The following is a 10553-nucleotide window of genomic DNA, read 5'->3' on the forward strand; positions in this document are numbered from 1 at the left end:
CTGGGTTAGATGGGAAATTACATACAGCATATTAAAAGAATTAAAATTATCCATGATAATGATTCAGTCACACAGGAATGTATGTTCTGTCGTTGTGTGTATTGCATAACCAGCTGAGAAAGGTTGTAACGGTAAGAGTGGTGAGAGTCTCCTGAGGTCAGATCAGTAGCAGACAGCATTAAAGACAAAAAATACTTAGACAAAGCAGCAATTAAGAGGGTCAGAGGTTAAATGGCGGCTCTAACAGGCGCTTGGACTGAGAAAAACACATGAGTTTTCGCCCTAATACTGTATTAGTTGTGCTTGTAGGATAACACGTCTCTGAATGACTCTGCCAGAATTCTAGACGTGCAGCTCCTGCCAGTGGAAGCTTCTGTTTTCATTAATGACAGACTCATGTTTTCAGTAGACTATTATTTGTGGTCAAAGCTGAACTTGCCAGAGTGAGCTGCTATGGTCTTATCAAAAACAAAATAATTACTGTTTGAATCAACTTTGTGACCTGTACATTTACCCTGAAACACGTAAAAACTACTCAGTACTTACCGAAAGACACTGCTGGTAAAACAAATACTGTGACTCAAATTCAAATTTTAAATGTAAAGTCATATCAAAAAGGTCAAACACATCACTGACATTACAAGTTAAGAGCCAAAAGGTGGTGATGATGAGCTGGAAACCTCTTCATTTACCAGTTTACCTTGTTTAAAGTTTAAAAGTATACATATAGTGGTGAAGTTGCCCGATTGCTTCACCCTATTCATATTAACCTACACTTGGACTGTTGTATACACATGCTTAGGGTGTTAACTTTCCAGATTGAGTACAGAATGTCAATTCATGCTGTGAATAAACAGATTGAAGGAACAGTGCTGCCCATTGCTGACGTCAGCTCGAGCACGGTAACAGAGCTGTATGGCTTTGGCCAGACCGAGGAAATATTTACAGGGTGGGGGACTGAACTGCAGTAACACCTCAGAGACCCTAAATACACATGACAAATAGGGAACAAGAGGGTGCTGCTTATATACACGACCTGTAAAAATAAGAACATTGTGAATGGGGTCCATTAGTCTATAATGAAATATTTCAGCGTCTCCTTTCTTCTATTCCTCCATTCCAATGACTCAACTAGTCATGAGAAAGATACGCAAGGATTTCAGATGATCATCTCCTCAGACGTGTTGTCTGAAATTAATCCAGTAAAAAAAAAAAACAAAAAAAAAAAAACAGCCACTGTTTTGGCTGTTTTAGTGAGAAGGATAACACAGCCAAATCTACCGCCCAGCATCTTGTATGGACAAACAGAAAACTCTAATATGAAGGCATTTACATAGTGTTAGATAAGCTGCCAAAGAAATGTTGTTTCATCTCTATGTGTCTGGTTTTAATAAGGAAACCCTGTGTGGCAGTGTTTTTAACAACATGCTCTCAGACAAGCTAAAGGAATGTCTCTATCTTCTTTTCTCCCTCTCTTTCTGCAGTCACATCCACAAACCCACACTAACTTTCCATCCGGTACAGAGGCGTTCTTTGCAGCCAGACAGGATGGTCTTCCCCCTCTGTGAGTCATCTCCAAAATCTCCCAGGCTGCAGGAGTGGGGGTCTGGTGAGGGCAGGGAGAGACTAATAGGAGCCTGGCAAAGTCATTAGTGCAAATGGTGGAGTGGACAGTTTGACATTATATGCTATTATTCACTGACTAGTGGATTATTTTAATGGCATATTGTCATGGCAGATGTGGCTGCACAGATGATCTGCTGTCTCATTTTGTCCATACATACTGATTTAGTATCCATTAGGCTGTTTTATCATAACTTTATTCATAGTTATAACCATTTAATCATACAGATTATAAAACGATGGAGCCAGTTTAACTACTTATATCGTAAGTGAAGATTTGCTGATCACTGAAAGGGATTGCACACATATTAGTTTGTATGTAGAGATTAGCTGGTACTAAACATTTACACTTATAAACTGCCAGGTGTAACTTGTGTAGCTGGCTAGCTAGCTTAACTAACAAACGTAATGTTAACTTGCTAATATATTAACCAAGAGTAAAGAATAAAAGAGGTGATGGGACATGGTTGATGCATCTGACCTGACACTGGACGAAAATGCTGTTAGACAATAATGCACACTAGAATATTTAAAGTACATCTCACAAAAACTGCTGTTAGACTAAATGAAAAAAAAAGTCTGAACTATATGAATACTACAAACTCTGGTACACATATTTCTTCATGTATGTATATAGAGAATACATATACACAAGAAAGTCACACCTAAGTAAGTTTAAAATATTGTAGACTTTATCAGCACATAGTGGTGGAATCACAAGTAGCTGCAGCAGCTGTGAAAGTTATCCAGTGTACCAAAAAGACAAAGGGATGATGGATATTTCATCACACAACACATTTTTGGTGTTTTGTTTAGGACATGTTTCATTGTTTTACAATGGTAAGCCACAACAATCTGAGGCCTGTGTTTTGATGCAGCAAAATATTGTTCCTCTTAAAATCGCCAGACAGACAACTCATATAATCCATGACCCAGTATGGAAAGTTGGCAGGATTTGAAGAAAATAGTGCACTTTGAGCTCCTTGGAGCAACGCACTATGATAAGGTTTTTCTTTCATCCCAAGCCTGTCCTCTCTTCTTTTTTTCTTTTTTTTTTATTGTACTGAACATCTGTTCAGGTTACGTGTGCGTACTTGAACCACATGTGGATGTTACATGAAAGCTATCAATTATGTGATCAAGTGATCCCACCCTGGTGTTAAAATTAGTGTGAGTTTATTTGTGTATATGCACTGATAAACTGTGAGTGTACAGTATTTATGCAGAGTTGACTGTGTACAAATTTGTGAGTGTGTTGCTCCATGTGAACCTACCGTCTCACTGGTGGCCTGGTTCCGGATGAACTTGAAGCCTGGAACGCGCTTCTGGTTGCACACCACCCCGACATCTTCTGAATGTTTGCAGTCAGACACCCCAAAGCCATTGGACTCGCACTCCGCCAGGCTCTGCTCTCTACCAGTGCAGTGCACATTGTCTAGCCAAATACGGCCTGGAGTGGACAGAAGCAAAGACATGAGTGAATGGACGCATACTCGGGTGTGGATGAAGGTTTTCTTGTTTGTTTTTGTTCATTTTTCAATCTAAAATGACTCAACTGTGGGAGTTGTTGCTTATGTGATATTTCTACATTTGGATTTTGACGATGCTTTCTTGGCCTGCAGGTCTCACTCTATGAAATGAGACTTTTGTTTGGCATGCATGCCATTGTTAGAGATTACATAACATAAAAACAAAATGTGAATTGTTGTACTTTAGGACATTGTTTATGCTTTACCTCGTGAGTTTGACCCTTGTTATCAGTAATCAAACTTGTTGCAGTGGCAGGTCCGGTGCCACACTCTTCAATTCCCCATAACTTTCCCTGACAGGAGGTTACTTTGTTTGAAAACTAAAATGAAGGAGTAGTTTCAAAAGTGCACCTTGACAGCCTAAGCCATGTATCATACCCTGATGACACTGTTATTGATCTATAACAGCATTTCTCACAGAGACAGTAAACCTACTCACGTGGAGATGTGTTTGGTCTCTAACCTGATGCATTTTTTTCTGCCAAAAGCTGGCCAATAAATGTTGTCACGGCTGAAGCGGATCATCTGCTGTCCAGCTGGCTGTTCTGAATCAGCCAGCTGAAGGAAACCACATAACTGTGGCCATGGAAACCACCAACGGACTGCTCGTCAACCTGGCAGTCTCAACATGTTGCTGAGGAACATCCTGATCATACCAAGAACGTGACTACATGCTACACGGTCACGTAGCCTCCTCCTGGCAGCAGATGATTACCACTGGAAGATTTTTTTTTTTTTTTTTGCTCTTGGAGCTGAAATACAGCCGAGATTCCAAGTGAGAACCAGCTTGGCCTCAGTATACCTCTGTCTAAACAAATATATAAATATATAAACATTACTCAGCATTGCCAGTTGTGATAAATTTGAATTGCTGTGTTAAAAAACATTATTTACAAGTCTTATGGGAACATAATTTCACGAGCCGGTGAAAAAAGCAGGGAGCACAGCTTGCAGGGAGCCATTCATTTTCAGATTGGCACTTTAAGTCAACAACAAGCCAATAATTCAAAATCATAACAAACTGGACAGAGCACAGTGTTCCTAAGAAGATCTGAATAAAGTGGATTTTCTGATGCTATACACTTGATGCTTTACTACAAATAATAGCTGTGCAATGGCAGCTGGAGATTGGATTGAGAACCAGGCAGGAAAAACACTGATCCAAAAGGGATGTCCTTGTACTTGTTATGTAGTTATGTCTTGAATTAAAAACATTTGGTGGTTTCATTCCCCAGTCATCATGATGATGGGAAATGGAAAACACTCCTAATCACTTTTATAACCATGTGTCTCCACCAACAACAAGAAACACAAATAAAAGTAATTCCCATTAACGCACATGCACACAGCCTCAAATGCTCTCCTTTCAGAATGATTCTCCTACAAAATAAACATCTGTTTGTCAGCAAAAGAGGAACTGTCCTCATCATTATCTAAGAAATATTTAGCAAATGGCACAAGGCTTTTTCTGTCCACATTTTAAGTTAAAATTAAACTTCCTGTCCTTCTCACCCGTCTTAAAAAAGCAATTTTACTACATTCAAAGGGACAGTGTCTTTTAGTAAACTTTCAGAAACGCTGGTCGGGCACACCCTAACCCAGTCCCAAATGCTTACATCTTTATATACCCAAACCGTTGCTAAAATGAAGTGCAAACAGTTGGCTTTCTGCATAGCCAGTCCATGAATATACATCAAAAGAGTTGTTAATTGCTTCTTGCAGAATAGTTTGTGCACACAGCACTATATGGAGTGTATTACCTCATGAATGTGATTCTTGAAATTGCTATAATGACTGTGATGCTTTGGGAAGCAAATGACTGAGTTAATTACTTCACTTTTGAAGTGGCTGGCTGGATGTGGCCGACCCAGTGGGAAAACATGTGCCTTTAACAAGGGACACTGTTTTAATTAACAGCTACAAACTTACATATACCACCAGCGGCCAGCAGCTACTGCACATACAGAGTTCATCTGTTTTTTTTTTTTATAGTGATGGAGAAATTCATACACGACAAAGAGAAAGGAGATGAGATTATGTCTGTGTGTGTGTCTGGTTTACACACCCAGTGTTTCCAGTCTAGACCCCCTCAACCCCCCTACATCTCATGCCCTGAGCTGATTGGCAAGTCCTCTAATGAGGAAACCAGTACCTGAGGGTATTAGCAGTCAGACAGGGGGAAACATGAACCTCATTCAAGGATTTCCATGGAACATATGACACTGTATGAAGAGATATACTGCATTTGAAAATGTGTGTGGGTGGTCGATTGGCAGCTTGCTGAGATGAACACCCTATATCCTCACCACAGTTCTTAGACAGCTGGATAACATGATGCTGAGATCAATTTTCAAGAATTTTGATTAAATAATAAAAGATTTAGATCAAATTTTGGCAAACACTAAATACTTCTCCCTGCTAGCTTTCTTACCTTCTCCTCTTCCGAACTTGGCCGAAGGCAACCAGGACTCTGCGTCCATGAAGCCAAGCTCTCTGCACACAACTTGGGCAGCGTAGATGGAGAAGTCATCATCACACACTGTCCCCCATTCTCCATTGTAGAACACCTCCACCCGGCCCTCATAGTGTTTCCGCTTCTCCCCAGCTAATCGTAGCTGGATTACAGGGGTGCCAGAGTCTGACTGGGCACTGCACAACGCCCACATGCACAGCAAAGCGGACAAGAGACAGTGGATGGTAACTGGGCGCAGCATGATGCAGGATGAGGGAGGAAAAGATAGAGATCTAGTGGGAGACAATGAGACAAAAGACTGTTAGCATCATTATCAAAGGCTGTTTCAAATCTCTGTTTTTGTACACTGCTGCACTGAATTATGCTTTTGAATATTTCTACATAAGAGGGAGTTTAAAAGTTGCACTTTCCAAGTCCAAAGAGTTAAATTGAGGGCTGAAAGCTGGCTGAAGACAGGAAGAGGCAGACAGTAATTTGCGGTGTGTGGTAGTTTTGTCCATAATTTGCGCCAGTGAGCAGTTTCAGTATAAAGTTTTGTGCAGTAAGTTTGGTTTGGCCATCATCAGCCTACCAGAGACCCCTCACTGGCCTCTGTGGAGTCATGAGTATAAGAGAATCACTAACAGAGTTCACCACAGTTTCACTGTATATTGAATAAACAGTGAAAGTACATTTTCCTGCCAATAAGAGAGAGAAGAAGAAGAATTTGGGAAGGTTTGGGTGAGGATGAAAGTTATGTTGCTGAGACAAGGATGTCTCTTCTCTCTGTCTTACTGACAGCCTAATGGAGAGCAAATGTGGGCTCCTGCAGGGTGGGTGCCACCCCTCTCATTTATCTACTGATCTGTGCCTGGAGGCTGTGCAACTGAGGTTCAGAGGGAAGGTTGACTCCACCTCGATATTTCATGGCAAACCATGAAAGTGTCAAAGGAGGGACCAAAAGCCCCCAGGGAGGAATGTTCCTGGAGTTAAAGGAGGGAAGGAAGACAGTGAAAGTAAGGAGACCTCCACGTCTTTAGTGTGTGGAAGGAGGAGGGGGGTGATTTCCAAGTTGACGTCATAGTAACAGTCAAACAAACTGCATAACACACAGGCCTGAAAAAACACCCATGGAGTACACACTCAATAAACTGTTCAACGTCACTTGTGATCCTCGGAGTGAAACATCTGGTTTATTTTCCCATGAAAGGAACATGTTCTGCAGGAGGCAGGAGCTGCTTTAAACTGGCCTTTTCATATTCAGTGTGTCTCTTGACACAGGAGTTAATTTAACACAGAAAGTGAAAGAGTGAGCAATATGTGCATTTTAAATGAGTCCACCTGAGTTCAGAGTGCACGTATGAACATATCTGAGTGAACAAACATCAGCTCAATCAGCACGTGTCAACTCTGTATACCTATTTGTGAAAAATGAACACTTCTGAATATCTGTTTTGTATGATCTAGATAATGCTTCTTACAAAACCAGTGGAGACACACCCACTTCCTACAGAACAATGTTCACAGTTAACACTTTAATCTGGCTCACACATTTGGCTTATATTTATAGCAGTTTATCAATGGAGAACTTTTCAAAATTTCCGATTTAAAACATGCAAGTCTTGCATAAGAACAATGAGGCCAAACAATAAGTGAAAGCTGCCCGTCAGTGAAAGGTTGCCAAGGGCTGCCAAGTCAACTGGAAAATCCAAAATCCCACATACTGAATTTATTGCTTTCTCCGTCAAAGCCAGCGCTTTTGTATTATCTGTTGTTCATTTGGGCAAAGCATAAATCAACCATTAAGAGCTAGTTAAGCCCTGACCAGTCCAGATCCACATGTTCACATGGATGTCTGGAGATGGACAGAAGAGTCCCGCAGCTTGGCAACATAGGGTATACCACAAATATACCATGTAAACATAGATGGATTATAAACATAATGTCATTTAATAATTTTATATTACAACAGTGCAACTAGCAGCACATGTTCTGATAAAGCTAACTTTTGGTGGGTGCAACAAAAAAACAACATAAAAGTAAAAATAAAAGTAAAATAAAAATGTTACCACTTTTTGCAAAGAGGAAAAAAACTGTAAATGTACATCCTACTTGAGTTCCAAGTCGTAAAATGGGACAAAAAAAAAAAAAAAAGAAAATACAGTTTAGAGACAGTGTGCTAACTGGAAAAGTTTTACACACTCATGCACGTGCGCAACATGTCAGTTATCGACTGGCCTGATAAATGTTAAAGGTGAAAAGAAACACTTACACTGACAGAAGAACAAGCACTACAGCCGGTCCAAGGCGCAGACCTTTAGTTTTCCAACCTGCAGGAGAAGATGAGATGTGAGGCAGCGGGTCTTTGTCCCTTTAGTACTCTCCTGGCTGTTTTCTCTGCTCCCCTCACAGCTGGCAGCGCGCTCCCGTCCCACTCCTCACCACACCAAGCAGCCAATGAGAGGCCGCCTCAGCATCCTGAACCCGCCCCCTCGGGCCGATTCACCAGGGTTACAAAAACACTCTGCAGGCGCTGGAAAGATCCTGGACCTGAATCTGTGGATTTTGAAACCCATCGATTTCAGAATCTTATGTCTTCATATATTTAATGCCTAAGACTGAAACTGCTTTCTTCATCAGAGATTTGTAGATTAATGACGTCCAGAGAAGTCAATCACTTTTTGATTATTTATTAAAATTATATTTTATCTAGTTGGCTATAGTTAGCAACTGTGGACCACCATTTTATTTAAAGAGCCTCAAAGTCAAGTCCACCCACTCTCTTCATCACACTATGGCTGACAGACAAAGTAAAAGAGTAGCTGATGAAAGTATCTAACAAGCCAAAGAGAGCCAGATATTTTCTTGAGACCATGTGGATGAAATCAGCGCCAAAGCAACAGTGAATATTCTTACAAAGGAGCGTGATTTAAAGAAAAAATTAGGATAGCTAGGTCTTCACTTGAACCCAAAGCATGACAAACAGGTAATATGACTCAAATATAAGGAATAAAAGTTTCTGGATTGTATCTGAGAGAGATCATGTCCCACCCTTTAGCAAGTACATTAAACCATTCCTGCCATGCTATGTCTAAGCCTCCTCCCTGAGAATGATGTTGGCAGTGAAATGACTGATCTGTCAGAATAAATTCTGTCTTTCTAAAGCTGATCTGTCTGAAAAGGATCCCATCAGGACCACCCCTGTACTTGTAGTACTGTAGTGTCAAAGGACACCACCATGTGGTGAGAAGGTGCTGCCAACACTGACCAAGGGATGTGGCAGACAAAATGATTAAATGGACACAACTTCAGACAATTATGTCCATGGTACATGTAATTAAGAACGTCAGTGTTTGTGTCATACTTGATGACAGGTGTGTCTTGAATTTACAGCAATGAGAAATGACTAAAATTAGACCAAATGTGTTTTTCAGCATTTTTCAAATTGCTTGCTATTTTACAACTACTTTTCTTCAGAGAGGAATTTTATTTTTTTATTTTTGGCTTCAATATGTCACATTAATCTTTCTTTGATTTTTGATGTTTACATTCTTAAAAGAATCATGTGTGTCAGCAAATATCCAAATTGCTGTGGAATGCTGGAGCCAGACAATGAATTTCCTTCAGATCAAATTTTACATTATATTTTTACGTTAGAGTTTAAAATGTGATTTAGTGGGGATCAGGAAGCAATATCAGCGGGAAGAAGTGTCACACTCTGCTCCAGCCCATGGACTCAGTACTTTTCCACTGCCCTGCTCACACCACACCCACTGATCACCACACCCACTCTCAGTCACTGATCACACACCTGCTCTCACTCACTAATCACACACCTGCTCTCACTCACCAATCAGCTCACCTACCAGTATATATTCTCCAGCCTCACACTCACTCAGTGCCAGATTGTTCTCTGCAATGCAAGACTTTCCAGCGTTTACCTGCCTGTCTTCCCGGTACTGACCCTGCCTGAGTACGACCTGCCTGTTTTGCCTGACCCCCGGTAAATTACCTCTGCTTTCTGTTTTGACCACGAGCTCAGCCTGTCTCTCTCTGGACTGTTGGCCTGATTCTGCCTGCCTCCCTGTTACTGAACTTTTGCCTGCCTCGACCGAGCCCCCTGCCCAGCCCGTGAACTGTTTTGTGTGCCAGTTAATAAACCTATTAACTGATCATCAGTTCATTGCCTGTTTTGTACTGCACTTGGGTTCATACTACACCTGTCACAGGAAGACTCTTTTGCTAAATTGATGTTGTAGAGGGTGAACCGTCTTCAAAATCTACAAAATAAATCAGCGGAAAACATTAGATAACAGAGTCACTTCTCTCTTCTTTCACCACATTTAGCTCCAAAATGTGTTTGACAGTCCTGCTGTAGCACAGGGGAACAGGAAGGAGATTATCTTTGCTGTGAAGTTGTAACAGAACAGGGGAACATTAAAGCAGAGCAAACACACAACTGAAAACATAGCACTGGTAGAGGTCCAAGTTATTAAGTCCCTCAGTGTCATTTTTCAATCTACAATGTATAAATGTAAACATTTTGAATATTTTTAATTCACTTTTACATCCTAAATAAAGACTGAAATGTTTAGCAAATTGGGCAGCTACTTATAAATTACTGGACAAAACCACATGTGCTAAAACAGATTGTTTTGTTGACACATTTATAGCTGCATTGTTGTAATTGTTAAATCTGACTGCTGGAGGAAACTGCAGGCTTTTGACTCACAAACAAAATGCCACTAATGACATGTTTGTTAAAAGTAACAGTACACTGGCTGTAAAAGCATGAAAACAGTGATGACATTTGGCTTTGGGCTGAACAATGAATAAAAGTTGCATCTGTTTATGTTCATCACTGCACTGATTCTGTTTCTGGTTTGTCATGCACAGTTTAAATGATTTGGGCAAAGGAGGACACTGGCATAATATTAAATCTTAACCAT

General features: G+C 40.6%; 1 protein-coding gene across 1 annotated transcript in view; it reads right to left on the bottom strand.

Annotated features, from left to right (window-relative positions):
- loxl2a (lysyl oxidase-like 2a) overlaps positions 1–7964 on the bottom strand; it is a 28783-nt gene extending 20819 nt beyond the window's left edge. The window contains exons 1-3 of the mRNA XM_041033303.1: positions 7877–7964; positions 5584–5897; positions 2898–3073 (exon numbers count right to left, since the gene is read on the bottom strand). Of these exons, the coding sequence (XP_040889237.1) occupies positions 2898–3073; positions 5584–5866 (459 nt within the window). The 5' untranslated portion in view covers positions 5867–5897; positions 7877–7964. The remainder of the gene's footprint in view (positions 1–2897; positions 3074–5583; positions 5898–7876) is intronic.
- Between the last annotated feature and the right edge of the window lie 2589 nt (positions 7965–10553).

The sequence above is a fragment of the Toxotes jaculatrix genome, chromosome 3, assembly GCF_017976425.1.
Source record: "Toxotes jaculatrix isolate fToxJac2 chromosome 3, fToxJac2.pri, whole genome shotgun sequence".
NCBI lineage: Eukaryota > Metazoa > Chordata > Actinopteri > Toxotidae > Toxotes > Toxotes jaculatrix.